At 44.8% G+C, this 21,363-nt stretch overlaps 3 protein-coding genes and 1 long non-coding RNA gene across 7 annotated transcripts in view; 1 reads left to right on the top strand and 3 right to left on the bottom strand.

The window, feature by feature from the left end:
• The window catches only part of Mosmo (modulator of smoothened), a 70,679-nt gene extending 70,119 nt beyond the window's left edge, over positions 1-560 (bottom strand). The window contains exon 1 of one of the 2 annotated variants that reach the window (XM_087550085.1): positions 431-560. In XM_087550085.1, the coding sequence (XP_087406211.1) occupies positions 431-536 (106 nt within the window). In that variant the 5' untranslated portion in view covers positions 537-560. 2 annotated transcript variants of the gene reach the window in all.
• Positions 561-2,981: 2,421 nt separating this feature from the next.
• On the bottom strand, positions 2,982-7,312 carry LOC147996953 (uncharacterized). 2 transcript variants are annotated; one of them, XR_015652467.1, is made up of 4 exons: positions 7,222-7,312; positions 6,969-7,117; positions 5,019-5,435; positions 2,982-3,384 (listed from the first exon to the last, which is right to left on the bottom strand). It is a non-coding gene; the product is annotated as an uncharacterized LOC147996953 (long non-coding RNA). The 2 variants fall into 2 exon arrangements; XR_015652466.1 differs by having other exon boundaries at positions 5,019-5,258.
• Positions 7,313-7,359: 47 nt separating this feature from the next.
• Pdzd9 (PDZ domain containing 9) lies at positions 7,360-20,658 on the top strand. Of its 2 annotated transcripts, NM_001024777.3 has the most exon segments (6): positions 7,360-7,439; positions 9,012-9,176; positions 10,261-10,340; positions 12,703-12,844; positions 14,195-14,384; positions 18,987-20,658. In NM_001024777.3, coding segments are annotated over 6 exon segments (1,002 nt in total). In that variant the 5' UTR covers positions 7,360-7,408; the 3' UTR covers positions 19,381-20,658.
• Uqcrc2 (ubiquinol cytochrome c reductase core protein 2) overlaps positions 19,798-21,363 on the bottom strand; it is a 30,716-nt gene continuing 29,150 nt past the window's right edge. The window contains exon 14 of the mRNA NM_001006970.1: positions 19,798-20,316. Within this exon, the coding sequence (NP_001006971.1) occupies positions 20,233-20,316 (84 nt within the window). The 3' untranslated portion in view covers positions 19,798-20,232. The remainder of the gene's footprint in view (positions 20,317-21,363) is intronic.

Genomic DNA, 21,363 nt, shown 5'->3' with positions numbered 1-21,363 from the left:
GCTGAGAATCCTGCCAGCTCATTCACCTGGGATACCCTTCCGAAAGATGCCCGCCTCTTTCTTGAGGACACCCCACTCACACACACCCGCCCCCAGCGCCAATGTTCCAGCAGGCACTGCCAGTGGGGCTGCCTGCGACTCTCTGTGTTATTTAATTTTCTAACTACTATTAAGATATCTCCAGCGCGCGCGTGTGTGCGTGAGATGCGCTGGAATGAAAGATGCTCCATAAAATGAAGTTTATTATTAGTATTATTACAGCCCCCCCGGGCCTAAAATAAAGCAAAGACTAACCACATACACTTCAAAGGGGAAAGGGGGAGCCACAGTGAAACAGCCTCCGCCGGCCCCCACCCCGGCGCCGACCTTTAACCCTCGGGACCGCCGACCCGGGGGGCGGCAGCCCTCCCGGCCCGCGCACGCCGCTCACCCGCCGACTCCCCGGTGTTGATCCAGTCCGGGTTGGCGATGCTGGCGATGGCGAAGATATCGGCGGCCAGAAAGAGACATCCTGAGATGATGGTCAGTTTATCCATCGCCCCGCCCCGCTCCCCCCACCCCCCACCGCAGGGCAGGCCGCGGCCTCACTCCTCGCGCCCCATGGGCCGCCGGGCCCCGGGGTCCCCGCGCCGCCGCCCTCGGCCCTCGGCCCGCGCCGCGCGCTCGCGCCCTCCGCGCCGGGACCCGCAGCCGCCGCCCGCCCCGGAACTGCTCGGCCCGCCCGCCCCTCACCCGGAAGCGAAACCACGCGCCGGCCGGCGGCGCCCAGGACTGCCCTGCAGAGCCTTCCCGAGGGGGCGTCGGCTCAGCCCGGCACTGGGGGCTGCAACAGTGGTTCGGATCGGAGACCACTGAGATCTTAAACATTTGTCCTGTCAGGATGAGGTGCAGACTATTCCAGAGACAAGGAAACAGCCACTGGGGAGAAAGTGGAAAGATGTCAGGTTCAGGGACCTGCAAAATGGCCCGTGTGACTAGAGAGTGTATGAGAAAAGGTAGGCAGAGGCCAGAGGTGGCATTCAGGGTGGACACGCGCCTGTAAATCCCAGCAGTGGGGAAGCGGAAGCTGGAGAGCCACCGGTTCTAAGACAGCCTAGGCTAAATAGTGAGATCCTGTCTTTAAATTCACCAAATGTGTGTTTGGATTTTGCTCCAGATGCAATGGGAAAGAACGAAAGGGTTTTCGACAAGGATAGTGGCATGACCCTATTTGATTTGTAAGGATCTACGGTATAAATAGATTGTATATTGTATATGGGGGAGGGGGAGCGAATGTAGGGACGCCAGAAATGGTCCCGCAGTCTAAGACAGAATTGTGGCTTTTAACTAGGGTAGTCGAGAAAGAGAAAAGTGAGCAGATGTGTGTGTTTTGCAGACGGAAGGAAGGACTTGGTGATAACAGAAAGGGATGAAGAACCTGAAATGCTTGTTAGTTTGCACCTACCGGGTGTTTGGTGATTTACAGAGTGAAGGTGTGGGGAGAGCCTTGGATTGGATGCATACACAGGAAACAATAATATGAATTGTTACAAAAACAGAGGAGGTGTCTATGATTTTGCTATCCCCTGGAGATTTCCTTCTACCGTGGCTCTCTGCTAAATCTCCATTAGCCCCAACTTTATATCCATCTCTTTCTTAGCATTCTACAGAGCAAATGGAGATGACTTTTCTCCTTAAGGACCACCTAAGCTATCTCTAGAAAGACCTGGAAGAGTGACATTTGTCTCTATTTTGGGGACGCCTACATGTCCACAAAACTCGGCAGGTTTCAAATTCCACCAAATCCAGCATCCTTGCAGTAAGTGTAGCTGCGTCAGGGGCACCACATAGATTGGGGAGAATGGATTAGATTGCTGGTCTAAAGGCTTTTCAGCCCAAACATTGGTCTCTTGGGGCAAGTATTTTTTAAAGTACATATTTAATTACATAATTTATTTTTCCTCTGCAGTAGACAGGGAGTAGGGTAACTCGTATCTCCTGGGGATCCAGATAGAATGCCTATCAGTTTACTGTAGTAGCTCTTCCCTTTCTTGTTTTAAGGACTGGGGAAGTTTGTAGGAGTCTTAGTTTTGGCTTCTTATCTGCTGTTTTGATTGTCTAGAATAAAAGAAGCTGTAACTAAACAGAGAGGATTCCTGACTACCCATTGATGCTTGTAACTGATCAAGGCCAAATGTTGGAACAATGTGGCTGCTTTAACTCCAGCTCTGTGGAACCGTGCTGTTTTAATTCTTGCGTTAAAAAAAAAAAAAGCAAATATAAATTCTTTCTTTTACCCTAGCAGTACTTACCAGAATATCCTGAAGTGTATTCTTCTATTCAACATTCTAGACTTCAGATTAAAGTGTGTGTGCGTGTGTACTTGTGTGGGTATGTATGAGTGTATGCGTGTGCTTGCATGTGTGTGTATGAGTGTATGTGTTAAAAACCATCCTTTCCACCAGGCTAGTGGTTGCATACCATTGTAGATAACAGTGATTCACTTAATCTCTTCCTGCCTTGAAGGGCAGGGTTTTAGTTATTAGGACCAAGCACATAGTGTTCACAGAATTCCCATCACTTCCCATTTTAGCCCCACACTCTGATGACACTGATAATTCAGAGTTCATGTCTCTGAGGTATGTAGGACAAAACAGTTCCCTTTTCTACAGCTCTACCTAGATCTTAATGGAAGCAAAGCTGAGGGGTTCTGAGGGCAGAGCAAAGGATGCAGAAGTATGTTCTAATCCCAGCCCTGCTGCTGACTTGAACTCGAGAAATCCATACCCTTGCTTTGGGCCTCTTTTCCCTATCTCCCAGAACAGACTCGTGTGTGACAGAGGTGTCCTATCACTCACCTGAATGAAACAAAGGGGACCTTTCTGTTCAAAGATGAGCCACCATGCTCCATATGGCAGAAAGTCCCTGGAGACCCAGAAGATCATAGAAGGCTCCCGGGAGGGATCTATGCTGGCAATCTAAAGACAGAAATAGCCATACGGTGGCTGTTAAAGGACTGAGACCGTGGTGCGCTTTATTGTGATAGATGGTACGACTCAGCTCAGAAGAGGCTGAATCCAGATGGGACTTCAGGGAAAACTGAAGAAACGGTGCCATTACTCTCCACCTGAAGGAGCATCTTTGGCCTGACAGGATAATGAACACACTTCCTCTCTCGGTCAAGTTTACTACATGGGCCAAGAGAGTGGTAGGTATGCTGCAAATTTGTACCTCGGATTCTTGGGGTTAGAGAAGACACAAGTCAGATCCAGAGGTGAGCTTATACCCAGCGATCAAATGGCAGCTGTCTTGTAGGTTGGTTCTCTTGGGACTGTCTCCAGGATGAAAAGTTATTGATCGGTGGTGTGCAGGACACTTACTAGGGAGCTCTTTTAGAACTAATTCCTGTAGGGAAAGGAAGGAAGTGGAATTAGTCTGATGTCAGCTCCAGGCACAGGATGTTTTGAGTTGTGTTAGGAGTAAGTCTTCTAGTACTGACTAGGTATTAGGTGCTAGCTACCCCAAGAATTGGGTGTAATCTTGGGGAAAGCAGCTTATTCAGCCAAGGATGGTTTGTCAAGAAGACAGCAGAGGGCTGGGAGATGGCTCAGTCAGTAAGGTGCTTATTGTGTAAGCATGAGGTCTTGCTTAGAACCCATGTGAGCCCAGGCACAGTGCCTATGATCCCCCTGCTGGTGGAAATAGAGATAATTTAGCCGAATTGGTGAGCTGTAGGCTCAGGGAAAGACCTTGTTTTGTTAAAAGAGGTGGAAGGGGGTTGGAGAATGGCATTGACCTCTGCCTTACACACACAAGCAAGAAAACACACACAAACGCCCTTAAAAGACTTCTATCAGATCACTCGCCCTACAACCCTCACCATAGCCGGGGATCGATCAGTCCCTCTGCCCCGGGGGTGGGGAGAGGGGAGCACCTGGATTACAAAGTGTGAATTTTGCAGTTTTTTCTATAACCTGGTCATCATAAAGTGTTTTGGGTTTTGGTTTTGAGGTTTCCTCTGTGTAGCCTTAACTGTCCTGGAACTCGCTCTGTAGACCAGGCTGGGCTTGAACTCAGAGACCCACCTGCCTCTGCCTCTTGAGTGTTGGGATCATTTAAAGGTAAGTGCCACCACCCGGCCTTTTGACAGGCTCTTAGGTAGTTCAGGCTGGTATGGAATTCATATCCTGCCTCTGTCTGCAAAGCCGGGATGACAGGTGTGGTACCATATCTGGCTAGTACATTTTCATTTCCTCAGTATCTTCAAATAAAGTTCACTACAGGAAAAAGAACCACATTGATCCAGTGATTTGAATTCCCTTCATATCACCTATTCATGGGACACACTTACCCGGATTTGATGAAACAGTCCTACTGCCGAGAAATGCAAGTCAGAGAGATGGCTCAGCAGAAATGTGCTTGCTTATGGAGCCCGAAGACCTGAGTTCAGTGCTCAGGACCAGCATGGCTGAAGGAAAGAGCCAACTCCTCTGACCGCCACACGCTGACCATGACACATGCGTACCCATGGACACATATAGATAACTGTGATAAAGCATCTTAGGAAATATAGCATTGTGGACCCAAATTTCACTGTGTAGACCAAACTAGCTTTAAATTCACAGACACACCTGCTTTTGTCTCCTGAATGCCGTAATTAAAGATGTGTACCTACGTACCAAGCCAAGAAAAACCTTTGAAAAGCACGTAGAAGGCTGGGTGTGGGGACACATGCCTGCAGTCCTTGTCTTTGGTAGGCTGAGGCAGGGGGACCATGAGTTCCGAGAGCAGCCTGGGCTGCACAGAGAGACTGTCTCAAGAAAGAAACAAAAGCTTATTTGTCCTTTTGTGGCTTAGTGCTCAATTTTGACTTGCTTCTTTTAGGGTCTGCAAGCATCTCCTGCAGGACCACAGTGGGTCCTGCAGGACCACTGGGTGGGGGCATTGCCATCTTGAGGCAAAACTGAACCTCTCATCACATCCCTCCTACGCACCTATGATCCCTCTTACGTGTTGTCAGAACCTCTCATGTGACTTACGTGTTGGGTGGCTTAGACTCTCACATCCAGCTTAGGCCCTTGTAGTGATCCATGTTTCAAGATGCAGTTGTTACAGTCACCCATGTACTGTAAGGAGCAGGACTGGGACAACCAGACGTGAGTTGAGTGTCAAACATGGCTCCCCGTCCCTGTAGCAGCGGTCTACTCCTTTTCTGGGGATTGCTGTTGCTGCTGCCTCCTGGCCCAATGGGTGTCTTACTGTGTGTTCATTTTCTTCCTCTGTTACAACATACCATTTAGAAAGAAACAGTTTGGATTATAGAGTTTTCCTGTACCAGTGACTTAAGTTTTCTTAAGGATTGGTCATCATTCCACTGGGTGGTCCAGGTTCAGAATCCTTTCTTAGCATCTATACATCAGGTTATCTTTAGCATTTGATGCTGTGGATTGAATCTTCTAGGAAAGAATTACACGGAGTTACAAGGAGCTATTAGAGAATGCTTTTGGTCCCCATATCTCTGGGGAGATAGAAAAGAAACACAACTGGGCAGAGAAGTCAGAGGTTATAGGGTAGCCACGGCAGGGCCACAGCTAGGCTTGCTGGGAGCTCTGCAATAACCCTGCACTGGTCACTAGCTGCTCTGGGGGTGTGGGGTCCTGGACAAAAGGCCCTGAAGCAGCAGCAAGAGATGGAGGAGAAGGTTATTTAGCTCTGAAAGGAAGCTGGGAAAGCACAGTGTTCTTGAATTTTGTCACACATTCCTCCCAGTCAGCATGGCCCTGGTATCCACTCTAAAGCGATTTTCCACCTGAGAAGGAAGGAGAGCTGACAAGAGCTGTGCCCACGGTTTCTAATCACTCTCCCCTGGCAGGAAGATGCAGGTAAAGTATACACTTTGTAACAAAGTAAACTCGGCACCCGAATGGATTCCAGCCAGACTGGAAGAGGGAAAAGGGGTCTATCAGAAGAAATGCAGCAGGAGGGACCCTTTGCACAAAACCTGCAGGAAGGGGTCCAGTTAATGAAAATCTGTCCCGGCTTATTGTTTGGGCAGAGCTAGAGAAACAGAAGACTAAGCTGAGACATACCCAGGCTCACCCTAAAAATCTTGACACAGTGCCTGACTTCTAATAGGGGTTTGGTAGCCATTTGTTATAGGACTGGATATCCCGGGCCAAGGTGTTTAATATTTCCCCATCAGAGTGGTGATCCACTTCGTTATACTGTTTTAGCTATTAAAACTTGTTTTCATAATTTGTAGTTTCCTAAAGTTCTCTCCATCTATGTTGAAAATACAAGTTCCACGCTGGGCAGTGCTGACACATGCCTTTAATCCAGCACTTTAGAGACAGAGACAGGTGGATGGATCTCTGAGTTTGAGTTCCAGGACAGCCAATGCTACAAAAAAAAAAAGTTCTGAAGAAGGAGGAGGAGGAGGAGAAGGAAGAGGAGGAAGAGGAGGAGGAGAAGGAGGAGGAAGAGAAAACAAAGGAAGAAAGAAGAAAGAAAGAAAGAAAGAAAGAAAGAAAGAAAAAAAGAAAGAAAGAAAGTAAAGTTCTATCTAGGCAGTAGTGCCTTGTCCCTTAACCCCAGCACTTGGGAGGCAGAGGCAGTAGGGGCCAGCCTGGTCTACAGAGTGAGTTCCAGGGCAGCCAGATTACACAGAGAAACCCTGTCTTGGGGGGAGTAGGGGAGAGAAAAAAAAATCAATTTCTAAGAGGGTAAAGTTCCTGTCCATCTCATCTACTCTCCTGTCCTCAGCATCCCCACAAGCCACACAGTGGCTTCCAGTGAATTTTGTAGTACTGAATTTTGTCGAGGGAATTGTGTGGGAGGAGGAATTATTTTGGAAGGAAGCAATAATATGTCTCTAATAGTGACTCATTGTTTTAAGGCCATTCTTGGCCCTTTCTCATATAAAACACACATGAATAAAGTACACTGGCAAGGCAGTTAGAGCTGTTGATGTAACAATATTTGAATACCACCATTCAGGGGATACGTGATCTTCTGTGCTCTCCCAGCAATGTTGGCATTCACATATGGAGGCCCTCTTCCTTTTATGCTCCTGCTGTGTCTCCAGTGTTTTCCCACAATGAATGAAGATCCTTGTGTGAAGCAGACACTCTGCTCATCCCTACAGAAAAACAATTTTTTCCATATAATTTTCATACTCTACATTGGAATAGTTTTCACTCGTGCCACATTTTTCACGGCCTACTGAAGCCTTGTGGCAACTACCTGACTGCCCAAAATCTGGGACGCAGCCTTGTAGCGCCCTCTGGCGGCCATTCAGAGAGATGGACGGGCCCGGGTTTCCCCGTGGCCTGCGGCCCTCATCTGGTGCCTCGAGGATTCCAAACTGTTGGAAGTTGGGACAGATTCCAACCTAGGCTTTGGGAGGATCAAGAGAGCCCTGTTCTGAGCAATGGAGAAGGACTCCTCCAAAAGCAAAAACGGTAAACAGGGGAAACAGGACAAGGGTGATGCGTTGGGTTCCAAGCCTTTCTAGATTTGCCTTTCCTTTAAAACGGGCGGTCACGCATGGGAATCTCTCATCATTGTTTGTTGGAAACACAACTTGCATGAAGTGCGATGTTCTGTTTTAGTGGACAGCTCTCTGAGTTTCCACAAATATATAACACTTTTAACCAGCACTGCAGTCAAGCAAGCGAACATGTTCACTTCCCCTAAGTGTCCTTGCAACTGCCCTGTCCGCCCCATGGACGGACAGCGGTTAAACATGGAACCATATGTAGGGTTTTTTTTTTTTAGTTATTCCTTTCACTCTGCTCTCTTTAAACGTTTAAGATTATAGTTAGTGTATTTGTGCGGGGAGAACCTGTGGGAGTCAGTTCTCTCTTCCTACCATGTGAGTCCTGGAGATTGGTCAGGTTGTCAGGCTTAGCTGCAAATACATTTACCAGGCGAGCCATCTCACCCACCCCGTTGCTGTTTTGAGAAACAAGGTCACTTCATAAGTACATTTAACTTGTACGCTTAGCTCTCCACCTGGCGTTGTCGGAGTTGTCCAACAAGGACATTGGCTTTGAGAAGAGCCTCTCGAGTCCCCACAGCTGAGCACGGGAAGCCCATCTTAGCAGTGATCCCGGAAATACCACAGCCTCCCAGAGTCAGCTGAGGCCTGGTGCCTTTCAGAGCACTGGCCCTTGCAGAAGTGTGTGCGGAACGGACTGGTGTCTTTCCTCCCAGATGCTGCGTGGCTCGACCATTGCCCATTTCTACTACCGGGCTATGACGTGTTTGAGTGACTGCAACCTACTTTATACTTCTCTCCATTCTGGGCTCCATACAACAGCCAGCATGGTGATTTTAATCAAAACCATGATGCCCAGCTTAAATTACTTCCAAGATTTCAGTAAGGTAACCCTGGATAGTAGCCCATCTGCCCGGCAGGGTGCCTTCCACCACTTGCCCAACGCTGTTTCTTGTCATCCCCACGAAGGCTGGTTTCCTCTTGCCTCAGACCCTTGATTCTCTTCACCCCTCCTCCCAGCTGGTTGGTACTTTCACTCCGATTCATATTCACTCCTTCAGGGAAAGCCAGTCCCTATCCAATGTGACTCTTAGGTCCCTGTTGTTTAACTTCAGAGCTCTCTGGCCTTTTCTTTCTACTTAGCATCCAATTTGTGTTTACATAATTGACTGACAGCTGCGTCCTCTATCAGGCTGTGAGGTCCACTGGGCAAAAAGCCCATCTAGGTCACCATAGTTAATCCAGGGCCTGAGCACATGCTTGCATCAATGAATGTTTGTCAAGGGAGTGGACGATGTAACGGATATTAAACACCCATGATGTACTAGGACTGTACAGTAGCCTTTTACCTGTCCTGTTCAGTTCCCACATACTTTTCAGCACTCATTCTCCCAGAGGGGAAACTGAAGAGCAGGATGACTGTGTAATCTGTTTAATCAAAGCCCTAAAGTCTAGTTTCCTAACTTCAAAGCACCACTGCCGTGCTGTTGCTGTCTTGATAAGTCACTGAAACAAGTTCCCTTTGTTCTTTTAGAAAAAGAATACAACCACAGGGCCAGCCTGAACAAAATGATTCACACCAAACTCACTGTGGGCAGCCTGGGACTGGGCCTGGTCATCATTCAGAACGGGCCCTACCTCCAGATTAGCCACCTCATCAATAAAGGAGCTGCAGCCAGTGATGGAATACTCCAGCCAGGTGACTGTGGTTTCCACATGCCTCCTTCCCACCTGCTGTCAGGGAGTCAGCATGAAAATATGACACCGTCCGAAATTTTCCCATAGTCCAGATGCCGCCACATATATCCTCCCATTACACACTGTCTAGTTGGTTCTTAATGGCACACTAGGTAGGACAAGTTCTTATTGTCCTCCTTTTGTAGGCCAGTACACAGGAACTTAGTGGTGGAGTCTTCCTCACTTTTGGTAAGTGGGGTACAGGCATAGACCCAAAGTCACCTCGAAGCACTAGACTGTGCATGACTCTTCTTTCCAGGGAGGTGCTAATCATAGCTAGCCTTTTGAGAAACATGATCTCATTGCACCCTCTCAACAACCCTGGGGCACATTTTACACTGAGCCACTATGCAAATATGCAGACATGTAGGAGCTTGCCAGGGACTGAAATTTAACCCCCTCTACCCTCTGACTCCAAGCCTAAGGATCTCATCAAAATTACCTCACTTCTTAGGTGATTCTGGGATGGGGGTGGGGTTCTATCCAATGCAAGACATGTTTTGCCAGTGTTAGCCTTGAGCCCTGGTGCTCTGCCTAGAAGTCAAGGATGCACAGCCAGTGAGAAGTCATGAGAGGGAAAACTACTTCAGGCTACTTGTTCTGAAATTAGATCCAAGATCTGTCACTTTGTCACCTTGTCAAAGTCACTTAGTATTTCAAGCCTCAGGGACCTCATATCAAGATTGGGAGAACCCCATCTTTGTTGTAGGTTGTTAGCATTTGCTAAAATGTTGCGAAGAGCTTTGAAAACGAGCTGTAGAAACATGCCAATTAGCTCTCATCCTTATGGCTTCTCTGTAGCTAGTTGTCTTTTACAATTATTTTTTGCTTGTATTTGTGTGAGTGGTACAGAGAGGGCACAGACTGATGCTGGGGGTCCTCTATTGTATACATCGAGGCAGAGTCTCTCCTGTGAGCCTGGAGTCTGCAGTTTTGAGCTAGATTCCAGATGGGCCTCACATGCACTAAGCATGTGCATGGGTACTGGGTTCCTGAACTCTGGCCCTCATGCTTGTTCAGCCCACTGAGCACTTCCTCAGCTCTAGCTGTCTTTGAACAATGTGTGTATGGAAGACATATGGCTCTAGAGGGAGAGTCCATGACGGCACGGGATGCAGGGCAGCAGGTGACTGGAGCAGGTTGAGAGAAGACATCTGGCCACATGCAGAAAGCAGAGGACAAACTGGAGGTGGGGTGGGGCTATAAACTCTCAAAGCTCACCCCAAGTGGCATAGTTCCTCCAACAGGCTCCCAACAACCGGGAAACAGTTGTTTAAATAACTGAGCTGAGGGGGCATATTGCTTATCCAAATCAACATATAATGTTACTGACATTAAATGTGACACAGAATCTCATGACCAGGCTACCACTAGTGGGCTTTCTGAGGTCAGCAGCAATCTAGAGTTCAACTTTAAACATTATTTTCATGGTTAATTAGTGTGTATGATTCTGTACACATGAGTGCAGCAGCTGTAGAGTTCAGAGGGCATCAGATCCCTTGGAGCTGGAGTTACAGGTAGTTGTGAGCTGTCTGACATGGGTGCTGGGAACAAACTCAGGTCTTCTGGAAAAGTAGCAATTGTTCATAACCCTGAACCATCTCTTCTGCCTTAAGTTCAACTTTTAATCCACTGTGACTTACCCACAAAGCTGACCCATTTATTGTGTCTACACTTAAGGAAAGAATGGTGAATGAGTGTTATCTGTCTCAGGTGTTGTATAAAGTATTTTCATTTTCATTATTCAAAATACATTCTGCAGTATTTCTGGAATGCAGATCGTGGAGTTTGGGCACTTCAAGAAGTGAGATAATCTGTGGACTGTACAGATGGTTAGGGGCTACCTGCCCATCACCCTAGCACTTGGCAGGTGAATGCAGAAGGATCAGGAGGCATTTAAGGGCATCCTGGGCTACATGAGTCCCTGCCTGAAAAAAACTCCAAATACAAACCAAACATTATATATATAATTGTATGTGTATATATTATTTATAATGATTATGTATTTATGCATGTATGTGTATATATATGTACATATGTATGGGGGGGAGCAAACCCAAGTATAAGGATTGTGGTCAAAGGTCACATTTGAACCCAAGACCTCCTATGAACCTCATACTATGTTACCTATGGCCTAATAAGCAGAAGTGAGTTTTTTAAATTTTTAAAAAGATTTTTAATTTCAAAGGTTCTCTCCATGTAGCACGGGCTCTCCTGGAAAGCAGTGATATTTCAATGCAGATGTTTGGGGACCATCAGTTACCACTCAGTGTCTAGGTTCCAAAGTCTGCTTGTCCATTATTTTTGACAGCGACCGTGAGCTTTGCTATCTTTGACACCTGTCCCCTTTGGTGTTTTATCTTGATTTGCTAATTTGATGCTGGTTTTCTGTGGCTGTTTGATACACAAAGCTTTAAGCTCTTTCTATAGCTTTAACATATTATCACGGCTTTGATAATGGACATTAGCCATGCACTGGCTTCATTCATTCAGTTAGCCATACTCAGGCTCATGGATTCATTTATTCATGGTACATTTTCTTAATTCCTCTCCATGTGCAGGTCCTATGGTTGTTAACGTGGAGAGCCAACAAACAAACAAACAAACAAACAAAACACAATAAAACCACGATCGTAACCACACAACATGTGTACATTCTAGTTGGAATGGAGAACAAGAAGACCCATCTCTCACTAGTGGTGTGGTTGCTGTGAAGTTAATTTAAATACAAGCGATCTAAACAGGCCTACACAATGTCATTCCTACAGTCTATTAAAGTAGAAAAAATTCAGATGAAGTTGGTGTTCATAAGTACCAAGTTGGTATCTGTGAAAGGCATTATCTGTCTCCTGACAGGGCAATCACACTCATACCCTGACACATTTGGTTTAAAGCCAGAATAGTCAGGGAATTCAGCTGTTTATTTTCTGTCCTCCTGATAAAAGTCACCCTCTTACAACATAATTAAGCAGTAGGAACACCAAGCCGTAGTTTTTAGCTATAAACACCCCTTTTAACATCAGGCACATGTGCTCACCCTAAGAGGGTGACTTTGTTACTGTAATTAACCTCAGCAGGAAGAGCAGCTGTTTCATACTGAGCAGCCGGAAGGGAGGTAGTTCTGAGAGAAACCTTGCTGAATTCTGAAGTTCTCACCACGTAGCTCAGGCTGGCCTTGAATTTTCCATCTTCCTGCCTCGGCCTTTGGAATACTGGTTTTACATGGATGCAGGACTGTGTCCAGCTGGTTTTAGTCTCATCGACTTCTCAAAACGAATCCAGGAGGATTCCTCAGACTTTTTAGAACAGTGATAACTTTTGTTTCTGGTAGGATCTGGCACTAGGAAATGTGACTCTGACAATGCTTGGCCAATCCCTCAGGATCAGTGTAATTCCTGATTAGGAATTATCATTAATTAATTAACCATTATCAGTTTTAATTAAGCATTGTCAGTGTCCTGACCCTTCTCTCCAAGCCTGGGTTTCAGTGTGTTGGAATGGAGGTCACTGGGGGCTCTTGGCTTTTACATGCACAGACGGTGCAATACAGGAATGAAGATACTACAGATACTGAGGGAACCACAGACACAGAGAAGCTGGGACTGGTGGCTGTACTCACTTTGTTGGAGGGTACTGAGGAGGAGGAACGAGTTAGCTGGTCTCAGTAGGGGTCTATGTAAATGAGCAGGGTCAGGTTGCAGTTATCCTAGAGGAGGAAGCTGCAGTTGCTAGTTTTTGCACTGGTCAATTCGTTCATCCTTGGACAAAAGGCAGGCTTTGGCATGCTTCTGAGCCTCATCTGGGGAAGGCGTTGCCACTTCCATGGGTATCGGGGGCCTTGACATGGCCTTGCCCATGCCAATAATACTCTCAAGACTTCATCTGCTCTCCACTGAGAAGTACTGTAAACTAGAAATTCCCCCGAGTGAATCTATCCTTTAAGAGCAAACCTTCTGTATTCCTTATAGGCTTTGCTATTAAAATTCATGCTCCTTATTGCAAGCAACAGGAAACTGTTGTTAAGGCACATAATTTAGGGCAATGTCTGACAGAGTTGCTAGAAAATCTGGAGAACCAGGCTTAGAAAATGGGAGAGACCAAAGGCTGCAGAGACCTGGACACTCCTGTTATCCCAATGCAGGTTTAATGCCCAGGCAGAAATGCCTGTGACTAGGCCCAGCTTACAGGTCTTCATGGTGGCTGGTGGGAGTGGGCAGTGCGGTGGTTAAGTCCACATAAGTGAATAACTAATTCTCTTAGCTTTCGTTTTGGGGACCTGGGATTCTGTTGTTGAAGTACAGATCTCCTTCCACCTGCTGGATACTCAGAAGTTCTTTGGTTGACAATGTCTCCCATGGTCCTGTTCTCAGTCTTTTGAACCAATTCTAGTGGGATACGATGAGGGGGTGGAGGCAAGAGCAGAACAAGTTTTAGGTTCCTAGGAATCCACACATATTCTGTATATACATATCATAAGCATAATTAACATAAGATAATTAATGCATCGTACAGTTATTTGCCCAATTTAATTTAGGAAAGGGCAGAAAATTTAAACAGAAGTCTTTGTACCTAATTTAGCCTATTTTCTGTGGAGGGCCTGGTAATTCCATGCAGGTAGGATGGAAAGTGACTTCTCTTCAGCCTCTAGAAGTCCAATGCGCTATCCATTGCGCCACGGAGCCACCTGAAAGTGGCTTCTCTTAACTAGTTACAGCACATATTTCTCTATGCTTAGAATCCTAAATCTAAATGGTTTGGAGTTTAGCCTCTGTTAAGCTAAGAACTTTGGAAATGTACTCAAAATACAGACGGCTGTTTAGAAACTTACTTAAGCATCTTTATCATGCTAAGAACACTCAAGCTAGAAGAGTTCACTTTGGTCACAATGAGCCAACATATGAACCCTTAAAATATTTCAGTAAAGATCCTGATCATTATAGATCTTTTCAAGTCATTATTTTATCTGTTTTCCTTTTACAGGTGATGTTCTGATTAGTGTTGGACATGCCAATGTGTTAGGATATACCCTCCGTGAATTTTTAAAGCTTTTGCAAAATATCACCATAGGAACAGTGCTACAAATCAAGGCTTATCGAGGCTTTATTGAAATACCCCAGGAATGGAAAGACGTATATGATTTAATCCCTGAGACCAAATTTCCAATCCCACAGTAAGTGAAACCTAGGCTTGTGAGGTACAAGGTTCTTATTTAATATGAGAATGATCAAATGGTAACAGCTATGGGATGAGGGTTTGGTGACACTGCCAGGGCTTAGTGGACAATATTCTTTTACAAGGGACATTCTGTAGGATGTCATATGAGGAAGTGTTATAAAGGCAACCTGGGTTAGAAAATGAATCAGCAGTCATTAATGGATACTCTGTCCCCAAATCTATCTGCACTTTGCCAATGCAGTCGGTCTAGCCCTAAAACCTAGATTAAGATGGGGCTGGGGAACTGGCTTAGTGGGCAAAGTGCTTGCTGTGGAAGCATGAGGATTTGCATTTGTATTCTGGGCACCCATGAGCTGAGTGTGGTGGAACACATCTAACTCCAGCGGCAGCAGGGCAGACAAAAGGAACCCCAGAGCTTGTTAGTCAGACAGCCAGTCTAGTCCAATTGGTGAGCTGCAGGTTCAGTGAGACCCTTTCTCAGAAAGGTAGAGCAAGGTGGAAGATACCTGGTGTCAAGCTGACCACCACTGGGGCATGCACACACAGTGCTGAGAATCCTACTTCCTCTTCTTTCTCTTGCATTAACTTTCTAGATCATTCTGAATAACGCTTATACCTGTCTAGTTAGGAATTCTATTACTAAAGCACCATGACCAAAAGCAATCTGTAGAGGAAAGGGTTTATTTTGCTTTCATTTCCACATAGTAGTCCATTATTCAAGTGAAATCAGGGTGGAAACTGGAGAATGTGGAAGACTGCTATTTACTGCCTTTCTTATACCATCTAGAACCACCTCTCCATGGTGGCACCGCCCACATTGGGCTGGACCCGCCCATTACTACTAAGGCTATACTCCAGATATGCCTACAGACCATTGTTATGGAGATATTTTCTCAACTATTATTCCCTCTTTCCAGATATATCTAAGTTTGTGTCAAGTTGACAAAACTCAACCAGCACAATGCCTCTGCCTTCTTAGTAAACACTGATTCCTCTGTCTGTCCTCATTTGATGAAAAAGCTGTTTGAGTTCTCCATTTCTTCTGGACACACAGCCCAGGCACTATAATGCAGGCATTGTTTTTTGTTTCTTGTCAGCTAAGGCCTATTCCCAGATCATCTGCCACCTTCCTATTGAAATCCCCATGGCGATTTTATTCTGCTTGTCATATGTGTGTGTGCCAGCATGTATATCTATGTTGATAACTTTTCTATTTTGCTGGTTTCTCTGTGTAGTGCTGAGACTTGCCCTGGAGACCAGGCTGAACTCGATCTCGGAGATCTGCTGCCTCTGCCTCCTGAGTGCTGGGACTAAAGCTGTGTCCCACTACTGCCTGTGTGTTTTGCTTACCTTTAAAGTAGCATTAGACTCTTTACAACTACCCAATCCCTTTATTCCTGCCCTTGACATATCTTCCCTGTTTTCTGAGACCACTTCCTGCTGATTTTCCTTTTCCTGTTGGATTCTTCCTCTTGGTGTTATAACAAACTTGAGTTCCTCAAAGCTTAGTCTTTGGCTCTCCTTTGTTTCTTATGTTGTCTCTGTAGCTGTGGCTTCTGTTACTATCCATACACTGAGCACTTGCAAAGTATATTATCTCCATTTAGATGTATGGCAACCTCCTCGAATTTATCCTTAAAATCAAAAGCCAGTTATATTATTTTTTCCCTATTTATTTGACAAAAATACTGAGTAGCTGAAGAATTCATTTTGGCCCATGGCTTCAGAGGGTTTTGTCAATGGCCATTTGGTCCCACATGCTTTGGCAGAACATAATGGTGAGAAATGTATGGTTGAAGAAAGTCTTCATTTTACAGAGGCGGAGAGGAAAGGGTGAGGGCCAGTGTATCTCAGAGAATGTTCCCCCGGTGACTTATCTCTGCACTTAGGCTCTACTCCCTAAAGTTTCCAACTCCCCAAATACCAGCAGCAGCCGGGACCAAGTGCTCAGCTCAAGGCTCTTAAGGGTACATTTCACACCCAAACCACAAGGCTGCTAGTATCCTACTGGGATACTCTGCCTAGTAAAGAAGCCAAAGTTTTAGGCTTGATTCTTTTGTCCCCTCTGAGAGCCCCTCAGTCACTACTTGGCACCTCACCACAGTACCCACTTTCTCTCTGCTACCATCACCCCAAAGCCACCATCTGAGCACCCCATTCCTGTCAACTCCTGTTCCCTCTTTACACAGGATAACCTTTTTACAATGTAAAAATGAGCACAGGATATTCCAACTTAAGAACTTTAGGAACATATATAATTAGGAGAAACACCAAAGCCCTTAAACTGTCTTTAATGCTCTTCTGAAGCCTGGACCAGTACCACTCTCCTCTACTTGTCTGGACTTTCAGCTTTTCACACTCTCTTTGCCTACACCGTGGTTACACTGTTGTTCATTTCTACTCCAAGGTTCAGTGCAAACTTTAGAGACCTTCCTACAGGGAGTGTTAGGACAGCCAGAACCATGTGTCTGTCATGTGTGTTCATAGCACTGTCTGTCCATGATTCCAATTTTAATTAAATCATTGTGATCACTAATCTCAGGAAAACGTAAACTCCATGAAGACAAGAGTCAGTCTTGTTTTCTTTAACCTGTGTGTGATTCTTCCAGAATGAAAAAGCTGACAATCCTCTTGCCCCCAACTAACTCCCCGAGAGCTTACAGGACTACAAGGGACCCTTCTGAAAGAGGTGTGCTAGGGGTGCTAGGAACACGAGACTCTACAATGTTAAATCTAGTGCTTTGCTACAAGAATGGCCTTTAATTCCAGCAGGATTTCTTAATAGCAGGTTTCTGTAACTGCATTGCTCAGAAATATAGCTAAGGACCATGACTAGAAAACAACTTTATATACCAACCTTACTTCAGAGGCTCAAATTTGGGGGTCAAGGGTCAGATGTAGCCCATAGGTATGCCTTGCACAGATCCCACCCATAAAGAATAGTGACTTATCCGCTAGAGAGATGGCTCAGCGGTTAAGAGCACTGACTGCTCTTCCAGAGTTCCTAAGTTCAATTCCCAGCAACCACATGGTGGCTCACAACCATCTGTAATGGGATCCGATGTCCTCTTCTGGTGTGTCTGAAGACAGCTAGAGTGTGCTCATATACATAAAATAAACTTAAAAAAAGTAGTGATTTAGCAAAGAAAATGTTTGGGAGGTTTAACTAGTAGCCAAAACAATATTTCTTGACCTGAGGGGTAACCATACAGATTTTTGTGATTTTTAAAAAATTTTTTTGGTGTATGTTTTTCTGCATATTTAAAAACATTTTTAAAAAGATCTGTTTATCACTTATTTTATATATTTGAGTGCTGTTTTCATGCACACTAGAAAAGGGAATCTGATTCCATTATGGATGGTTGTAAAAGAACTGAACTCAGGACCTCTGAAAGAGCCAGTGCTCTTAACTGCTGAGCCACTTCTCTAGCCCCTCAAAAAAATTTTTTTTAAAAGTATTTGAATTAGTTGCCAAATCTGTAAATATTTCATAGAAAGACTCAGTATCTTCGATTTCTCCTGAAAAATGACATGGAACTGTTTCCATGTGGTGATAGCACTGCTCGAGTGAGAAAGAAGCTGCTTCTTCAGATATAAAACAATATAGTATAACATAAATATATAAATAAATAAAAGTAGTGTCAAATAATTTAAGGCAGGATTTACATTTGTGGTTGAGGAAAAAAACCCTAAAGACACTTTAACAAACATCTTTCTGGTTCAAAGGCTACTTCTAAGAGGAAAGATGCGTTCTGGTGCTTCGGAGGCAGACAGGTAGGCAGGTAAGAGTTTTTGAAACCAGGGGTTAGGATAGGTGCTCTAAAGCACAGTGGAGAAGGCGCGCACGTGTGTGTGTGTGTGTGTGTGTGTGTGTGTGTGTGTGTGTGTGTGTGTGTGTGTGTGTGTGTGTGTGTGTGTGTGTGTGTGTGCGCGCGCGCGCGCGCGCGCGCGCGCGTGCGTGTCTGTACACTTGTAGGGAATAGGGTGGGTGGGCAGCCTCTTCAATGAGCCAGAAAGCACTAGCCTGACTTAAGTACGTGTATATTTATATGCCTGTAATTTATGAGTCAAAGAAAAGTTATAAAAAAAAGTTATAAATGTTATATTAGGGGACTTTTAAATGTTTAGGAACCAACTATAAGTCCAGTTTCAGCGGACTGGACAAACTCATTTGACATCCTTGGGCACCAGCATACCTGAGGCAAACATATACATGCAGGCAAAATGCTCATACACATGAAATAAATAATAAATCTCAAAGTATTCAAACATCAAAAATCCATTTCATTAACACTTCAATAATGCAGGAAAGTAATGAAGGTAATTTGTACTTTTGGATTTTCTCAAAAAAGGAAAACAATGATTTTAACTATGTGTGTGTAAGTTGAGAACAGTGTCCACGAAGGCCAGAGGAGGGTGTAAGGTCCTCTGGAACTAGAGTTACAGGCAGTTGTGAGTTGCCTGATATGGGCCATGTTTCAGCCCCAAATATCTTAATTTTTTTTAAATTTATGAGACAAATAGTTTATAAGATATTCTGTTGGGAACTCTAACTGTTAAGACAGTAAGAATATGTTGTATTCACTCTTAATTTCAGTACACCAAAGAAAACAGAGCAGGCCAAACAGTCTTTTGAAAGCGATGAGCATGAAGATACAGTTTTAGATCACAGACTGAAGTATTACAGGTATCCTCGGTCAGTGTGGAATCACCCTGTACGAATACCGCTGTCGATCTCCACAGAATGGCATGGGTATAAGAAGAAGGACAATACTATTAGTGTTGGCAAAGACGTTAAGAGCGACGTAGTAATTCACAAGGACGACGAGAAAGAACTGAGGGCACCTTCTCCATACTGGGCAATGGTGGAGCAAGATGAACGCATCTCCTCCTCCTCCTCCCCCGCTTCCTCCATCTCTGATGCCTTTTGGCTGGAGGATTTTGCACAGGACAAGGAGGGCAAAGGTGAACAGGTGTCAAAGTTTGGTTAGGTATTGGTTTGCAAATTTGTAGCCATAGAACTTCTTATTTTTAAACATCCAATTTTTATGTCTTACCATGGTGTTGATTTGTGTACTTCCTACACGACTTACCAGCCCTCCCTCCCATGACTACAGAAACGCCTTCTTCCTTACTTCCCTGTGGTCTAATAGGCTCCACAGACCTGCTCTCAGAGCCACCATCATTTGCTCAGCTGTTACAACGCCACTAGAGGAACCTGCCCAATCATCAGAATGGCGGACATTTGCCTTGTATGGTACAGTTTTCCTTGAGGTTTTGGACTGGTTGTTTACATTACAGCCCCGCCCACACCCTCTCAGTGATACCTTTACCTGGAAAGTCAGGACTGAAACAAGCTAGGAAGATAGGAGAAGGAGTCAGACACAAAAGAAACCAGATGAGAGGACTTTCCTTAGAAATGTACTTTTACTGTAAACGGGGCAAAATCCAGACTGTTCAATTGTTATTATCCCAAACTGAGCAAGTTTTAAAGTTGTTTTTATTTTAAAAAGCCATCAGTAATAATCTGGAATTTTTTACTTTTAAAGCTGCTTAGCCTCAATTTTAACAGATTCTGAAATTTCTTAATTGATGTAATTAGTGAACTTAATTACTCTATTACTGTTTTCTTTAAAGCATTTAATAAATACCTGTTGACTGCCTAGGAAGAGTACAAGAAAAACATTTACATACAATGTTTTATTGGCTCTATGGCAGCTAGGAGGACTATACTTTTAAGTTTTTTTCTTCATTGAGAAAAATGTTGAATTAACATTAATAATTAGGAAACCTGACTCTGATGTGTTTGCTGGTCTGGGCTGAGACTTGGATACATGCATCTGTTATAACTCGTCAAGAAAAGGCGTATGTCCCAAGTTTCCACTTGCTGTCATTGACTTCTTGCCAGAAACAAACTTTTTCGCAGCCTTAAATAAAACACAGAGAGTTAAATGTCATCACCAAGTAGATAAACCATGTACCTTGAGTTTGTGGACCAGACATTCTAGGGCAGCAACTCTGTAACACAGCCTCCTAAGACGATTAACCGTGAGACAGTGTTTTATTCTGAAGGTGTACAGCATCACATGTGCAGCTAAGCAAACAGAAGGTCTCTAGATGAGTACAGTCTTGAAGAAAAACCCCACCGACACTCAAAACCACGAAGAATGGCTACTGGTAGGCTGCACGTTGGTATTGTAATGGTAAAAAGGCATGAATTAATCAAGATACTGTCGTTATTCACATTAAAGCAGACTTATGTAATCGAAGTAGCTTTATGCCTGGTGTTCCTTTTATGGTGGTCCTGAGACTATGCAGTCCAAGCTGCTTGCAGCTCACACTCTTCTTGCTTTAGCCTCCAGGACACGGGGCAACTCCAGGCATCTGTTAGCATGCCTGGCTGTTCTGGTATTCTCCATGTCATTATTTCAATCAAAGGCTTATTAAGTGTGCAGGACTAGGTAGAGCAAGAGCTCCTACATTATCCCAAGCTAGCTTTTCTGATGCAGGAGAGAAGGCAGCAGAACGGGGCGAGTGAGTATTTACACAGCCCTCTACAAAGTATACTTTTTGGATGATATCAGAATAAATTCTGGGGCCAACTGAAATGCAGGCAGGGGGAGTAGCTAAAGCCAGACTCTTCTACACAATGATGAGATGGTTAGACACCTACAGTAAAAGGGGGTGGTCTTTGCTGTAGAAGCACCACTGATGTAGATTTACAGCACAGTTCACCTTATGAGTACTCAAACAACTCTTTGTGTGTGTGTGTGTGTGTGTGTGTGTGTGTGTGTGTGTGTGTGTGTGTGTGTGTGTTTTGAGACAGGGTTTCTCTGTATAGCCCCTGCTGTTCTAGAACTGACTCTGTGTACCAAGCTGGCCTCCAACTCAGAAATGCACCTGCCTCTATGTCCACTACCTGGCTGTAACAAAGCACTCAAATCTTGTAGGAAACACTACTTTTTAAGACAGGT

This window comes from Rattus norvegicus, chromosome 1 (genome assembly GCF_021556685.1).
Source record: "Rattus norvegicus strain SHRSP/BbbUtx chromosome 1, alternate assembly SHRSP_T2T, whole genome shotgun sequence".
In the NCBI taxonomy this organism is placed as follows: domain Eukaryota; kingdom Metazoa; phylum Chordata; class Mammalia; order Rodentia; family Muridae; genus Rattus; species Rattus norvegicus.
The sequence above is the reverse complement of the archived record's forward strand: the minus strand, read 5'-3'. Positions and strand labels throughout refer to the sequence as shown.